The sequence below is a fragment of the Nyctibius grandis genome, chromosome 12 (genome assembly GCF_013368605.1).
Source record: "Nyctibius grandis isolate bNycGra1 chromosome 12, bNycGra1.pri, whole genome shotgun sequence".
Classification (NCBI taxonomy): Eukaryota; Metazoa; Chordata; class Aves; order Nyctibiiformes; family Nyctibiidae; genus Nyctibius; species Nyctibius grandis.
The window spans coordinates 888,575-904,595 of record NC_090669.1 but is presented as its reverse complement, the minus strand read 5'-3'; the positions used below and the strand labels follow the sequence as shown (position 1 = coordinate 904,595).

General features: G+C 63.9%; 2 protein-coding genes across 2 annotated transcripts; both read left to right on the top strand.

The window, feature by feature from the left end:
• Positions 1-2,154: 2,154 nt before the first annotated feature.
• USB1 (U6 snRNA biogenesis phosphodiesterase 1) lies at positions 2,155-6,739 on the top strand. The gene is made up of 7 exons (XM_068411296.1): positions 2,155-2,335; positions 2,441-2,592; positions 2,765-2,948; positions 3,432-3,485; positions 4,299-4,404; positions 5,252-5,335; positions 6,347-6,739. Exons 1-7 carry the CDS (start codon positions 2,232-2,234, stop codon positions 6,449-6,451), a joined length of 789 nt encoding a protein of 262 aa, XP_068267397.1. The 5' UTR covers positions 2,155-2,231; the 3' UTR covers positions 6,452-6,739.
• Positions 6,740-9,347: 2,608 nt separating this feature from the next.
• MMP15 (matrix metallopeptidase 15) lies at positions 9,348-14,388 on the top strand. Its single transcript, XM_068411462.1, has 10 exons — positions 9,348-9,466; positions 10,688-10,836; positions 11,019-11,141; positions 11,244-11,551; positions 11,756-11,917; positions 12,039-12,262; positions 12,405-12,543; positions 12,751-12,901; positions 13,015-13,130; positions 13,361-14,388. Exons 1-10 carry the CDS (start codon positions 9,359-9,361, stop codon positions 13,813-13,815), a joined length of 1,935 nt encoding a protein of 644 aa, XP_068267563.1. The 5' UTR covers positions 9,348-9,358; the 3' UTR covers positions 13,816-14,388.
• The last annotated feature ends 1,633 nt before the right edge of the window (positions 14,389-16,021 follow it).

Genomic DNA, 16,021 nt, shown 5'->3' with positions numbered 1-16,021 from the left:
ACGGCCTGGGACAGGGTGTGCTCAGCCCGGACAGGGTCAGGCTCTGCCCGGCCGCAGCCAGGCACGCGTTTGAGCGGCACAGCCGCCCAGGTCCCAGTCAGCTCGGCTGTTACCCCGTATGCTGCCAGTCGCTGGATCTCCCAGACCCACTGGGGACACTGGCTGAGAACATCAGTCTCTCTGCACAGGCGGAGGTACGCCAAATGCAACCAAGAAGCTGCTGGGTTAGATTTTACAGATATCAAGGCAGATCCCAACCTGATCCCACCCCTGTGAAGCCGTTCTGCTCCTCCTGCAGCTCAGGTATCTGGCACGTTACCCGAGGGATGTATGTAAGAGATTTCCCCTTCTCGGGGCAGCACTTGTAGACTAGGAAGAGCAGAGAGCTCAGGGGAAGGTTTGCCCTCAACATTATCCTATCTGCAGACAAAACACAGAACCCGCAGGTATTGTGCAGCACTCTCTGTGAAGATAAAAGGAGCGTCAAAGCAGTGGCTTGGCTGAACCTCCTACCAAACCACGGAGTAAAAGTAAACTAGAGCTGAACAACCTTCATCAGAGGCGCTGCCTGGCCTTACTCTAGAGCATCACAGGCGTTTTGCTCACTGAAAAGTTCCAGTCTTTCTAGAGATGTCCACTAAAAGCTGGTATCAACTTAGAGAAGAGTAAAACCCACTGGTGAGCAGCAGGTTACAGCAGTGCCAGCGCACCTCAAGAGAGAGGAAGGGTCCCCAGGCCTTGGCGAGAAGCAGCAGCCAGTGCTCCTGGGCCACGAGCCCCTAACCCCGCAAGAGCACACCCCTTTCTGTGTCAAACCGCCTGTCCTCACCCAGGGTCAGGAAAACCTTGGTCTGCCAGGACAGCGTTTGTTGTATTTAAAACAAAGCTATAAAGGACATCGGAGAAACCCCCTTCCCAGCATCCCCACCTCCCCCAGCGCTCAGCTGACACCGGACCGTGCCCCACCGCTCGGGCAGTGCCAGCCCACGCTTCTGCCTACGGGGACGCTGCGGTACTTTGTCCACAGGCACAATTTCAGGCAGTAAAATGCCCAAAGGCCCCACCGCAGCCCTGCCAGCACGCTGGATCCCCTCTTTCTCCTACGTAGCTCACCTTGGCTGTCACCACGAAGGGAGGGCTCGCAGCTACGAACCCGAGCTCGACGGGATACAAAACTTCCCTGCAGCCCAGTCACCACCTTCCCCCGCGGGCAACGTTAACCGTGGCAGGAGCAACCCAACGGCGCTGGCATCGCAGACCCTCCGGCCTAACGGGGAGGGGAAGCTTGTGTCCCCCCTGGTAGGGAAGAATAAGAAATACCAACCTTGGCTTACCGAGGGCTCTGCACGGGTACCCGAGCCGGCGCCAGCTCCGAGCCTAACTCATCCCTCCGTGGGAGGTGGGAAGCGACAACCATTTAAGGAGAGCAGACGGCAGAGCAGAGGTACTTTCAAACTGGAGAAGCGGCCCACGGCACGGCCCGCTCCGCCACGGGCCGGCCCGACTCCCGCCGCCCTCCGCCGCCGTCCGGGCCTCCCGCAGCCGGGCCGAGGCCGCCTCAGAGAGAGGCGCGGCGGGGCCGCGGGGCGCGGGGGCGGCCCGGGAGCTCGCAGGCCAGCCGCCGCCTCCGCCACAGCCCGCGGCGAGGCCCGGCCCGCCGCCCGCCTCTCCCCATGGGACGGGCTCCTCCGGCCTGCGGGGCAACCGCGGCGACGGCGCCCCGAGGCCTTTCACCGCCGCGCCGGGAGGCCCCGCGGTGGGGTGCGGGGGGGGGTCCCTGCCCGGCCGGGGCCGCCCCCGCCGCGGCGAGGGCCCACACAAAGGGCGGCGGCGGCGGCCGGGCCCCTCACCTGCGGCGGGAGCGAGGGAGGCCCCTGTCAGCCCCGCTCCCCGGCGGCGGGACCGCGGCCTGCGCGCTCCGCCCGAGCCCCGCGCTGGCGTGGCGGCGGGAGCCGGGAGGAAGGGAAGGGAAGGGGGGTGCCGGTGCCGGAGGCGGGCGGGCGGGCGGGCGGCGGCCGCGGGGTGCGGGAGGGAGCGGAGCGGGCCGGGCCGGGCCGGCCGCGGCGGCAGGAGGCGGGGCGGGGCGGGCCGCGGCGGCTGCCCCCTGCCGGGCCGCGCCGACAACAGCGCCCCCGCCGCCGCCCGCCCGCACCGGCACCGCCGCGGGGCCAGGGGAGGCGGAGGCGCCGGCCCGGAAGGGCCCGGCGGGCGCAGGCGGGGCCGGGCCGGCCATGAGGGCCGCGCTGGTGGGGTACAGCAGCTCGGAGGAGGAGGAGGAGGAGGAGGGGGAAGAGGGGCGCCGGGGCGGCGGCGCGCAGGGGCCCCCCCGGGCCAGGTGGGTGCGGCGGGACGGGCCCTTGGGGGGGGGGCGGCGGGAGCGCGCGGCCTTCCTCCTCCTCATCCTCCTCCTCTTCCTCATCCTCCTCCCCGGTCCCCGCAGCGCCGGCCGCCCCCGCCTGCCCGTCCCCGCCGACCTGCCGGGCGATGCGGAGCCGGACGAGGCCGTTAGCGACGACAGCTCCCGGCACGGCGGCCGCGTCCGCGGCTTCCCCCACGAGCGGGGCAACTGGGCCACCCACGTCTACCTGCCCTGTAGGTACCGGGGAACCGGGACGGGACCGGGAGGGCGGGACGGAGCCCAGCCGGGTGAGGCCCGACGAGCACGGCGGGGACGGAAGCCCCGGGGGGACCCGTCTGTCCCCGGTGGGGATCCGTGGCCGGTGGGACCTGGCTGGGACGTGGCTGTGACCGCGCTGCCCCGCAGACAGAGTCCAGGAGGAATTCCTGGAGCTGCTGGAGCTCCTGATGTCCCGCGCTCGCACCTACGTCCCCTCGCTGGCTGCCATGGAGGAGTTCCACCTCAGCCTCTCGCAGTGCGTGGTCCTGCGCTACCACTGGATCGACCCCTTCGTCCGCTCCCTCAAGGAGCGCCTGGCCTCCTTCCACAGGTGGGGACCCCGGGACAGCCCTCCTCACACCCTTCCCCCTCCCTCGGCGCCTGGGTTTCACCACTATCCGCACCTAAAGTCTTCTCTGGGACCTGGTGCTTCACCAGTAAAGCCCTGGGGAGTTTTCCTCTCTGCCTCAGGACCCGGCACCAGGCAAGTCGGGTCTCGGCTCTCAAGGACGAGGCCGGAGCTGCGCCATCCTGCAAACCAGGGATGGTTTCATCACATCTGGCTCAGGCACCCATCGAGCTGCTTCAGGGCTTCTGTCACCGTCTGGGCTTTGGAAGGCTGCAAACTGGGGTGGGGAATGAATTAATTTGAGCCCAAAAAGGTTCTGGTTACATCGATTCGGTCCGATTGCGGCATACGTTTGCCATTATCTTTCTACAGCTCGGCAGAAATCCTGTCCCTTCCCCATCTTCTGCTTTTTTCATTATTTTTTTTTCTCCCTGACCAGCTGAAACAGGATCTTTTTTATTTCAGGTTCTTCTGCGTGGCTGACCAAGTGAAGATTTACACCAACGAGAACAAAACCAGGTGAGCGAGCGGCGGGGCAGCCGTCCAGCCTGGGGAGAAAGCTGGGCGAGGTGCTGGGTGGATGGGAAGCATCACCCTGCCCGTCCCGTGGCGACCGGGCTGAGCCGTGTGACGGGGCAGCACGCCATCACCTTGTGTCCGGAGGTTTCACACTTTTCCCCAGCCACTTACACGAATTTTTAGCTTCAGCGCTGATTCTCTGCAAGCCGTTGGTCTCGTTAGCAGTGGCCGACCCTCAGGCTGCAGGATTTCAGTCTTCCAAAGAGCGGAGATGGGTTGACAGCGTGACCTGAGGCAGGCCTTTCTGCTGGGGTTAGATTCTGCCATCTCCCGTCTGGTTTGTTCTGTGGTTGTGCAAACCCTCGTGCCAGCGTGAGCAGCCCGGGGCGAGCAGGGCTGGGGGCCACCTCTTTTGGCAGCTGGTCATGAAGTTGCAGTGCAGGTCTTCCAAGAGCTGGAGAGAAATAGCTCAGACGGTGCTAATTCTCCTGTGTGTCAGCTCAGAAGCCTGATTCCAATTGAATGCAATTAAGGAGTTTAAAAGTCAAAGGAAAGGTGACTAAAATTGCAAAAAAAGTTGCTGAATCTGGCACATACTGCAGCCCACGATGGTCACGGGTGGGATGAAGCAGATCCTGGGTGAGACTTAGTCTTCCCCTCCCCTCCTGGAGCCTAGAAAGCGTCATCCAGACAGTCCTTGAGGAGGCAGCTCTTTGTCACATCTCTCCAGCTTGGTACTTCCAGTTCCCCATGTTCCCCTCTTCCTCTCCCACCGTAAAAGGGTGCTTGCTGTCTCTCCTTGTCTTTCTTTAGGACCTTCATTGGCTTGGAGGTCTCTGCTGGGCATTTCCAGCTGCTGGAGCTGGTCTCAGAAGTGGACAGAGTTCTGGAGGAATTTGATCTTCCCACATTCTACAAGGTGAGGGCTCTCCCACATATTTCTCTGCCGGTCCAGACATGCTGGCTGGTTCCCTGCGAGAGGTCCTTGGAATGATCAAATAAACAGGAGCGGGGAGGTTACACCCTGAAATGGTCTCCTCAGGGCCGGTTGGTGATGTTCATACCACCCTGAACATGCTCTTGCTGAGAAGGGGACCAGCGCAGGTCTATGACTTCTGTGTCACGTCCTGCGCAGGAGAGTGAGGGTGTTAACTCTCTGGTGGCCTCCTGAGAATCGGGTTTCTGGGGTGAATGATGAACGTCATGGTTGGTGCCCCACTGTGCGTGGAAGCAGGGTTGTCCCAGGGCAGAATGGGCTTAGGGTGAGCACTGTGGGACTGAGGGCGATGCTTGTGCCTCTTCCTTGGGCAGTTTCCTGGGGCACGGGTCCAGCCTCTTTGCTTGGTACTAGCTTTGGGGACAGGTTTTGGGTTTTGAAGGGCCAAACCCAGATTTCTCCGTCTCCGGAGCTGAGCAGGGGGCTCTTGTGAGTTCTTCAGAAGTGACCCACCTACCTGCTCCAGGACCGTCCATGACAGGTTCTCTGTGCAGTTGGAAAAGCTTCTGCAGAGCTGACCACGGGGAGGCTGGGAATGAGGCAGCCTTGTCCACTGGTGTCCAAAAAGGGTGGGGAAGCCGGGGCTCATCTCGCCTCCAGCACTGTCCATATCAGCTTGGCCAATGGCAAGGGGGGCTCCCAGCTTTGGGGTCCTCCTACCTTTGCCATCCCAGGCAGGGTGGCATCACACCAGATCTGCCACTGCGGCTCCGTGCGTTGAGCAAAGCCTCCCGTAGCCCTCACGATCTCATCCCTGTTTTGTCTTCAGGAGCCGTCGTTCCACATCAGCTTGGCCTGGTGCGTGGGGGACCTGTCTGGCAGGCTGGAAGGGCCATGTCTGCGGGCGCTGCAGGTGCGTCCCCACGCAGCGTGGAGAGCAGGGCGAGAGCAGAGCTGGTGTCCGGCCACGTCTCCCTGCTGAGGGTGGAGAGCAGGAAATTCTCTTCACTGAGCAAGACAAAGTTCACTGGGTTGAAAGAAGAGAAGCTTTTGGGGGGAACATGAGTTAAATCACTCTCCAGAGGGAAGTCAGAGGCTTCCAGCCACAAATGGCCTCGTCTCTGGCTTGGTTCAGAGAAGGAGCTGCCGACTCACAATCCATTGGAGAATGGATTGAGAGCAGCCCTGAGGAGAAGGACTTGGGGGTGGAGGGTGACGAGAAGCTCACCATGAGCTGGCAACGTGCGCTGGCAGCCCAGAAAGCCACCCGTGTCCTGGGCTGCATCCCCAGCAGCGTGGCCAGCAGGGCGAGGGAGGGGATTCTGCCCCTCTGCTCCGCTCTCGGGAGACCCCCCCTGCAGTGCTGCGTCCAGCTCTGGGGCACCAACATCAGAAGGACACGGAGCTGTTGGAGCGAGTCCAGAGGAGGCCACGGAGATGCTCAGAGGGCTGGAGCCCCTCTGCTGTGGAGACAGGCTGAGAGAGCTGGGGCTGTTCAGCCTGGAGAAGAGAAGGCTCTGGGGAGACCTTCTAGCACCTTCCAGTGCCTGAAGGGGCTACAGGAAAGCTGGAGAGGGGCTTTTGACAAGGGCATGGAGTGACAGGACAAGGGGGAACAGTTTTAAACTGAAAGAGGGGAGATTGAGATGAGATGTGAGGAAGAAATTCTTTGCTGTGAGGGTGGTGAGACCCTGGCCCAGGTTGCCCAGAGAAGCTGTGGCTGCCCCCTCCGTGGCAGTGTTCAAGGCCAGGTTGGATGGGACTTGGAGCAACCTGGTGTGGTGGAAGGTGTCCCTGCCCGTGGCAGGGGGTTGGGACTGGATGGGCTTTAAGGTCCCTTCCAACACAACCCAGTCTGTGGTTCTGTAAGTCCATCCTCTGGCAGATCCACCTCTGGGTACTGACTCCGGCGTCTGTTTTCCAGGACATCGTGGACGGGTTTGAGGACTCAGCTCTCCTGCTGCGTGTCCAGTGGGAGGAAATCCGCTGCAAGTCGGGGAACAAGTACTTCTCCTTCCCCTTGAGGTAGGGGCCGCTGGGACTGTGATTTCAGAGCCTCAAAGACCCTGATGTTCAACCACGTTCTCCAGCGCAGCTCTGACCGGTGCAGGCTGTCACGCACCTCCCACGCTCTTCTTGCCTGCTCAGCATCTCGGGGGTGTTTGTGGCCTCAAGTCGGGCTACTTCCAAGTTTGAGTTGCTGACTGAAGAAATGTGTTTGTAGCAGATTTCATCCTCGCTGCTGTATGTGCTGCAGTCAGCACCGGCGGTTCCAGCCATCCCACGGTCGCTACTTTTGCTGATTTTTTTTTTTTTTTTTTTAAAAAAAAAAGAGAAAAAAAATCTCTATAAAAGCCATAGATGCCTTTTGGGAAGGAGGAAGAAGGTAGCGTGGGAAGCTGTTGCTAAAGGGAGAGTGTCTCGCACGCTCGCACTGCCTGATTGTCAGGGGGCTCTGAGCGTGCTTTGAGTAGCGAGAGGCAAGGACACTGCGCTGGACTTTCTCACCAGAACATCTCCCTGCTGTAAGCCAGCTCAGACAAGCTCCTGGGTCATGTTCTGGGTCCCTCTCGCCCTGCTCTATAGAGAAATTTCAGTATCTGATCCTTTTGCCAAACAGCACAAGATGAAATGTGGAAGGGAGAGGTTGGAAACCCCTCTGTGCTCCAGGCTGGGTCTAAAAGAAGAGCTTTGGTTTAAGCTTGTGTGTGCCATCAGCCCAGAACTTTTGTGGTGGGCTGCTCCTCCCGAGGAGCTGCCAGCCCAAGGGAGGGCAGTGCCCATGGGCGAGTCCAGGGGCAGCAGCTCCTGCCCGGGCTCCACGCTTCTTCCCCATGGGAGCAGAACCCCCGGTGCCGTGGTGGCCCTGGGGAGGGCAGGCTGGACCTTGTTCCCTGGGCGAAGCTCCTTTTTAATCCTTTTATTCCTGCGGGGAGGTGGCTGCAGCCTCTCGGGTATTCGGAGCAGGGTGCTGATGCGCTGCCCTCAATCTTTCATTCCGTGTCTGTCTGATGAAAGACTCCAAGACTTCTGAGCAGTAAAAATCCGTCTCCTCGTGTCACAAAGCTGCTGCCGTGGTGTATTTCAGCCGTTCCCTTTCAGACAGGCCCAGCTCCTGCAGGCTTCAGATGAGGCGACGCCTGCAAGCGCTGCCCGTCCTCGCACGCCGAGAGCCTGGGGGCTTCGTGGCCCTGGGAGCATCTCGGCACCGGTCGTTTCAAAACCCTCAACAAAATCCTGTAGCCAATTAGTTTCTGAGATGGGGATCTGCGTGTGCCTACACCCCGAGTTTTCTTTTGGGGAAGGAAAGACAAACAACGAGGGATATATTTAGCCTCTGGGGACTTCCAGTGAAACTGGCTCCGGCACGACCGGTTTCGCCGTGGTCCGAGTCCAGCAGTGCCAGGTTAATGCTCAACCCGCGGCCCCGCTCCCTCCCCGGCAGGGCCCGCCTTGGCACATCTCCCTGTGTTGTAACTCCGGCGGGTGTCAGGGACCCCCCTCGTGGCTTTGGGGTGGGGGAAGGAGCCAGGCTCGGCGGTGGGGCTGTGGGGACAAAGTCCGGGGATGGGCGGGTGGTGGTGCAGCCCCGAGTGGGGGGGGTGAGCGGGCGGGTGCGGCGGGCAGGGCCTGGGGTGGTGCCTGCGCGGGACAGGCGATGGCTCCGGCTGTGCACACTGGGCTGGGGTGGGGGGTGTCGGTGTGAGGGCACCCACGACCTGGCCAGGCTGGAGACCTGGGCAGAGAGGAACCTCATGAAGTTCAACCAAGGCAAGTGTAGGGTCCTGCACCTTGGGAGGAATAACCCCACACACCAGTACAGGCTGGGGGTGACCTGCTGGGAAGCAGCTCTGTGGAGAAGGACCTGGGAGTTCTGGTGGACACCAAGTTCCCCATGAGCCAACAATGTGCCCTTGGGGCCAGGAAGGCCAATGGTGTCCTGGGGTGTGTGAGGACGAGTGTGGGCAGCAGGTCAAGGGAGGTTCTCCTCCCCCTCTACACGGCCCTGGTGAGGCCACACCTGGAGTAACTGTGTGCAGTTCTGGGCCCCCCAGTTCAAGACAGACAAGGAGCTACTGGAGAGAGTCCAGCAGAGGGGTACGGAGATGGTCAGAGGGCTGGAGCATCTCTGCTATGAGGAGAGGCTGAGGGAGCTGGGGCTGTTCAGCTGGAGAAGAGCAGACTGAGGGGGATCTGATCAATGCTTACAGATACCTTAGGGGGGGTGTCAAGGGGATGGGGCCAGACTCTTCTCAGTGGTGCCCAGCGCCAGGACAAGGGGCAACGGGCACAAACTGAGACACGGGAAGTTCCATCTGAATATGAGGGAAAACTTCTTGACTTGGAGGGTGCCAGAGCCCGGGCACAGGCTGCCCAGGGAGGGTGGGGAGGCTCCTGCTCTGGAGATATTCAAACCCACCTGGACACGACCCTGTGCGACGTGCTCTGGGTGTCCCTGCTCTGGCAGGGGCTGGGCTGGATGATCTCCAGAGGGCCCTTCCCACCCCACCATGGTGGGAGCCTGTGACTCCGCCCCTCTCCGCCGCAGCCCCGCCCCCTCCCCGCGGCCCCGCCCCTCGGCGCGGCCCCGCCCCGCCCGCTCCCCGCCGAGGCGCACCGCTGCCGCCCCGCTCCGCTGCGCTGCTCCCGCGGGCAGGGCCGGGCACGGGAGCCGAGCCGAGCCGCGCCGAGCCGAGCCGAGCCGCGCCGCGCCGCGCCGCGGTGGCCGCCCATGTGCCGTGCGCCGCCGGCCTGATCTCCCCCACAAAGGCGGGCCGGGAGGCGAAGGGCCGCGCTTGGCAGCGCCGCCCCATGCAGGGCGCGCAGCCCCCCGGCCCCGGGCCATGAGGACCGCGTAGCTCCCGCACCGCCGCGCTCGGCCCGGCGCGGCCCCAGGGCAGCCGCGACCCGGCGGCGGCGGCGGCGGCAGCGCGCTATGGCCGGAGGTGGCGGCGCCCCCTGCCGGGCGGGCGGGCGCCCCCCGCCGCTGCTGGTGTTGCTGGTGCTGCTGGTGGGGGCGGCGGGCGAGGAGATCAACGCGGAGGTGAGCGGGGGGGGCGCGGGGTGCGGTGCGGGGGGGGGGTCCCCGGGACGCGCTGCCCGCGCCCTGCCCGCGCCCTGCCTGCACCTGCCCCTCGGGGCGGGCAGCGCCGGCGGCCGCAGGTGCAGGCGGGGCGGGGGGGGACCGGCGTGTCCCCCGGGGGCGGCGGGGGAGAGGAAGCGCTTTGTGCCCACGCGGGGCCGCGGCGGGGAAGGGGGGGGTGAAAGGGCCTTTGAGAAACGTCTTTGCTATAGTGAGGGGTGCGGGGGGGGGTAAAAAAATGAATAAAAGGTGAAAAATGTTTCGGAATGGAAAGGTTAAATTATTGTTATCGAAAATTGGAGAAGGAGAAATATTGGAGAATGAAAAAGATTGGAGAGTAATGGAAAAAATGGGAGAATAATGGAAAAATTGGAAAATGAAAACAATTGGAAAATGAAAAAAAAAAGGAATTTAGAAAAAAAAAGTATTAAAAGGAAAAAAGTATTAAAAAGTAAAAGGAAAAAAGACAGAAAATGAAAATTAAAAGGAAAAATAAATGAAAAAGAAACAAACTTAAAAATGAAAATTAAAAGGAAAAATGAAATACAGAAATTAAAAGGAAAAATAAAAGAGTGAAAAAGAAAAAATTAAAAATAAGAATTAAAAGGAAAAATAAAATACAAAAATTAGAAAGAAAAATAAAAATTAGAAAGAAAAAAGTAATTTAAAAAGCCAAGAGGAGGCGGAGGCTGGCGCAGGAAGGAAGAGCCCCGGCGCGGCCCAGCACCCCCCTCCCGCCCCGGGGGGCTGCCGGCCCCGCAGGACAGAAGCCCCTTTGTGGGTGGAGGCCGGGGCGGGGGTCCCGGGGCCGCGGGGTGGGGTGGCCTGGCCCCACGTCCGTCCGCAGCTCCCAGGGGACCCCTCCGGAAGAGGCCGGGGGCTGGGCGGGCCGGCCCCTGCCAGCTGCCTTCTCCCCGGGGGCAGGGCGGCCCCCCGAGATCAGAGGATCCCCCCCCCACACACCCCAATTTCGGGCAGGGCCGGGGCTCCGCTCCCGCCCGCGTGCCCCGGCCTGCCCTGCCCTGCCCTGCCCGTGCTGGGCGCGGCGCTCGCCCCCGGCACCTGGCGCACGGGTGACAGGCGGTAGGGCTGGGGTGGCAGCGGGGTCTCGGGGAGCTGCGTCCCCCCGGGGCGCTCCCGGTGTCCCCGCGGGGCTCTCACGCGCGGCTCTCCGCGGCGCAGGCCTGGCTGCGGCTCTACGGGTACCTGCCGCAGCCCAGCCGGCAGCTCTCCACCATGCGCTCGGCTCAGACCTTCGCCTCGGCCCTCGCCGAGATGCAGAAGTTTTACGGCATCACCGTCACCGGCGTCCTGGACGAGGAGACCAAGGCGTGAGTTTCTCCGTGTCCTCTCGCTCCCGGCCTTCGCCCGCTGGCCCCGGAGCTCTGTCTCGCGTGGGAGCTGCATCTCCCCTTCTTGGGGGCTGCACCCGGGACACCTCCCTCGCCGTCCGCGGCTGCCGTAACCCCTCGGGGACCTCGGCCTGAGCCCTGGCTCGATGCCCTCCTGGCAGGTGGATGAAACGTCCCCGCTGCGGCGTCCCGGACCAGTTTGGGACGCGGATGAAATCCAACATGCGACGGAAGCGGTACGCGCTGACGGGGCGGCGCTGGAGCCAGAGCCATCTCACCTTCAGGTACCCAACATCTCCAAGGGCTCCCCCCCCACCCATGGACCCCCTTGGGGAGCAAGCACTGTCCCCAGCCGGTCCCAGCGAGCTCTGTTACCCCCCCCCCAGCATCCAAAACTACACGGAGAAGCTGGGTCGGTACCACTCGTACGAGGCCGTCCGCCGAGCTTTCCGGGTGTGGGAGCAAGCCACGCCGCTGGCTTTCCGGGAGGTGCCCTACGAGGACATCCGGCAGAAACGGAAGAAGGAGGCCGACATCATGGTGCTCTTCGCCTCCGGCTTCCACGGAGACAGCTCCCCCTTCGACGGCGTCGGCGGGTTCTTGGCTCACGCCTATTTTCCCGGGCCTGGCATGGGGGGGGACACGCATTTTGACTCGGATGAGCCCTGGACGCTGGAAAACGCGGATGTGTCTGGTGAGTTGAGGGTCAAGGCGGGTGGTGAAGGCAACCAGAGGAACCTGGTGGGTCCCTGGGTTTGAGGGCAGGGGGATGCGCCGGTGTGGGCAGGGAGAGCAGCTCCACCGTGGGAGCACCCTCATCGCAGGGTGTTGGGGTCAAGGGCCCGCCCAATGCGTTGTGTCCTCCACCCCGTCTTGCTGACGGTGCCTTTCCCTGCAGGGAACAACCTTTTCTTGGTGGCCGTGCATGAGCTGGGGCACTCGCTGGGCCTGGAGCACTCCAGCAACCCCAGCGCTATCATGGCTCCCTTCTACCAGTGGATGGACACGGAGAACTTCCAGCTGCCCGAGGATGACCTCAAGGGCATCCAGCAGCTGTACGGTGAGGAGCTGGGTGGAGGATCAGCCCAGAGGTGGGATGCTGGGCCCGTGTGTGGGGAAACTGAGGCACGGGTGCTTCTGGTCTGCATCAGCCCATCCCTTCTCTCGCCTGCCCGATCCAGGTACCGCAGATGGGCAACCTCAGCCCACCAAGCCTTTGCCCACCGTGACACCCCGGAGACCTGGCAGGCCAGATCAGAGACCCCCTAAACCACCCTCCCCGGGGAAACCGGAGCGACCCCCCAAACCCGGCGGCCCAGACCGACCTGACCAGTACGGCCCCAACATCTGCGATGGGAACTTCGACACGGTGGCGGTGCTGCGTGGGGAGATGTTTGTGTTCAAGGTACGTGCCGGGACCCCCTCCTGCCCCTTCCCTGGGGATGTGGCGGGTCCCTGGGTGGGAAGATCCCCCAGTGAGATGCCTGGCACTGGGACTGTGTCCCCGTGTCCCCTCCATCCTCTGCCAACTCCCCGTTTCCCACCAGGGCCGGTGGTTCTGGAGGGTCCGGCACAATCGGGTGCTGGACAACTACCCCATGCCCATCGGGCACTTCTGGCGGGGCCTCCCCGGGGACATCGATGCTGCCTACGAGAGGCACGATGGGAGGTTCGTCTTCTTTAAAGGTGAGCAGGGAAACTGGGTGGGAGGGCCGAGGTGGAGGGGGGACCCCAGTGCCCCCCTACGCTGCTGAGGGCTGGTTGGCTTTACCCCAGCCTGAGCCACCTCCCCAGCCGGAGCCGATGCCTGATCCCAAAAGGACGGGGTGGCCGCAGGCATCGTACCCCACGTTGCCACCTCATCCCCCCCTTCTCCATCTTGCCCCTCTCCAGGTGACCGGTACTGGCTCTTCCGTGAAGCCAACCTGGAGCCCGGGTACCCACAACCCCTGGTCACCTACGGGCAGGGCATCCCCTACGACAGCATCGACACGGCCGTCTGGTGGGAACCCACGGGGCACACCTTCTTCTTCCGTGGGGACAGGTGAGTGGCTCTGGGGTCCTCCTCCCTGCTCTGCCACCTCCTGGCCCCTGGCAGGGGTGGGCATGGTGGGTGGTGGAGCCCCCCCCATGCTCCTCAACCCCCTTTTCCCCCAGATACTGGCGCTTTAATGAAGACACCCGCTCAGTGGACCCCGGGTACCCGAAACCCATCTCCGTGTGGGTGGGCATCCCTCCCTCACCCAAGGGTGCCTTCCTCAGCCCGGATGCCTGTAAGTAGAGGAGGAGGAGAGGGCTGGGTGGTGGCGGGGGGACCAGAGGGGTGGTGGCCTGGCCACCCTGGGAGGGTGCCCGGGAGTCAGCGGTGAAGCCCTTTCTGAAGGGTTTCACCGGTCCCGGAGTAAAACCCGCTGTCCTGGGCGCCTGCGGGCGTACCCGGGTTGTGGGGTGCCCTGCGCCTGCCCGCTTACCCCTCACCTCCGTCTTCTCCCCCCACCTCCAGCCTCCACTTACTTCTACAGAGGCACAAAGTACTGGAAATTCGACAACGAGCGGCTCAGGACGGAGCCGGGTTATCCCAAATCCATCCTGCGGGACTTCATGGGCTGTCACACGGAGCTGGTCCCGGACCCCCACCCCCGCTGGCCCGATGTGGACCGACCCCCCTTCAACCCCGACGGGGACGGGCGGGTTGAAGGCGAGGAGGAGGAGGAAGAGGAGGAGGAGGAGGAAGACGAGGAGGATTACGGCGAGGGCGGCCGCCAGCCGGGCGGCGACGTGGACGTGGTGGTGCAGATCGATGAGTACACGCGTACCATGAGCGTCGTCATGGTGCTGGTGCTGCTGGTGCTGCTGCTCTGCATCCTCGGCCTCATCTATGTCATCGTGCAGATGCAGAGGAAGGGCGCGCCCCGAATGCTCTTGTACTGCAAGCGCTCCCTGCAGGAGTGGGTCTGACCCCTCCCCGAGCCTCCCCCACCACCATGGTGCTAACGATGGACCTGACCTCCCCCTCCCCTTGTCCCTCCCCTCGTGCCCTCCCCCAGCCCCTCCGGAGCAGCTGGGCTGGGACCAGGGGGTGGTCACTGGGGGGAGTGGAGGGCGGCGAGGTCCTGCCTGCTCCCCGGCGCCTGCCCCCCGCCCCTGGCCGTGACCCTCAGGTTGTCACCCATCATCTTACACCCACCTCTGTGACGGGGTCCCAGCAGGGTCCCTTCATCCCGCGTGAACCCGCTGGGCTGTGCCTGTGCTGAGCGGGTCGGGGGCTGCTCACAAGTGCTACGAGCTGGCAGGTCTCAGCTGCTGCCGCCTGCCAGGGCAGGGGAGGGCCGAGCTGGCGGCCGTGGCTCCCGCTGAACCCCGGGGATACGGGGACGTGGTGCCTAAAGGCAGCACGAGGAGGGGGAGACGCCACCTTTGCCACCCCCCTCGCTGGGCTCAGCTCGGCCCCCACCCTGCCGCCGCCGCAGCCACGTGGTCCCACGGCAGGGCCTTGTACGTGTGTATTAAAGGGGTCGGGCGCGTGGAGAACCGTGGTGCCGTCCTTTGTGCCGCGGGATGGGGACAGGAGCCGTGCCGGGGGGGGCAGTGGTGGATTTTGTGGTGACGGGGGCTTGCCTGGGGGTGCCACCTTGCCTGGCACCCACGGGGGCTGGGCGCTGCGCCGGGGGATGTGGGGAAGGCGATGGCCCCGCAGCGGCCCCCACCCTGGGGCTGCCATTTTGGGGGGGGGGGTGTCAGCGAAGCAGCTGCACCCCGGCAGCGGACAGAGCCGCCATTCACCAGCTCCCACGGCAGCGGCCACGGCCTGGCCGGGAACACAGCGCGCCTTGTTCTCCCCCGGCCAGCCCTGGGGTGGCCACCTCCCGGCCCTGGGCAGGGGCCACCGGGGGCCGGTGCACGGTCCGTCCCGGAGCCGGTTTACCGGGTGCTTCGGCTCTGTGTCCCCGGGCGGCCCCGGCGTGGTTCCTGGGGGGAAGGGGGTGGCCGTATCCTGTCTCGGCAGAGGAAAGCAGGAGGAGCCGCGACCGCTGGGGAGATGAGGGAAATAATCGTGGGAGTGGGAAAGATTAGACCCGGGGGTAGGAAATTGGCTTTATCCAGGGAAAAATGTTGCTCAGCCTTTAAGGGGAAGGAAAAACCAAACCCGAGCGGGCGGCAGCGGTGGCGATGGAGGCAGCGGGGGCCCGGCCTGCGCTGGTGGTGCTCAGCGGGGTGGGAGCCCGGCCGGGTTTGAGCTGCCTGGGGATGGGCAGCAGAGGCCTGGCGCAGTTAATACCCCAGTGGGGTGGTGTGGGGCTGACCCAGCGCTGTGGGGATGACCCTATGGGGTGGTGGGGGAGGGGGAGGTATGGATTCACAGGACCAGCACCCGGGCCCTGCCTCTTCCCCCGGGGCTGGTGGCTTGATGCAGGGACCTCCCCCTCCGTCCCCGTCCCTGGGGCTCCGGCTGTCCCTCTGCCCCCATCCCCACCCTGCCAGCCCCGGTGAGAGGGGATCCCCCACTTCACGGTAGGGACGAAGCCTTTGTGCCTGCCCCCCACCCCATCCTTCCCCCTCCCCAGCACCCAGAGCTGCTGGCTCAGCGCCCGAGACTTGGCTGCAGCCACTTCCCAGCACTAAATTACCCCAAGCTGCCCCGCCACTCGTCAGCCACTAATTACTTTAAAAGGGAAGGACCGATGCTGGCTCTCGCCCCGCTTTCCCAGGGGCAGGGGGGGACCCCATGGCCTGGGCCACCCGTCCCCTGCCCCGGCCTCCATCCCTGCCCACCCTGGGCAGCGATTCCTGGCCGTTAGCCCATTCCCTGGGAAACACGCTTGGCTCAGACCCAGCACGTCACCGCAGCCAAGCGAGGAGCCAAAATCAGGGAGAGAAGAACCCCGGCCTGCCCCGAACCGCGGCCACACCGGCACCGGGCGCTCCCAAAAGGCACAAACCTGGCCGAGAGGCGAGGCAGGAGGGAAGCGTGGCTGGGATTTGCCCCTCCTCGCCCCCGCAGAGGCGGCTCCAGGGGCCATTTCCCACGGCAGATGCATTTCCCACAGTAGCTGCACTTCCCACGGCAGATGCATTTCCGCCAACGGGATTTATTTCCCACGGCAGCCGTGTTGTTTCCCCTCTCTCCCGGGAGTGCTGAGGGCTCGGCGGGATGCAGGCGTGG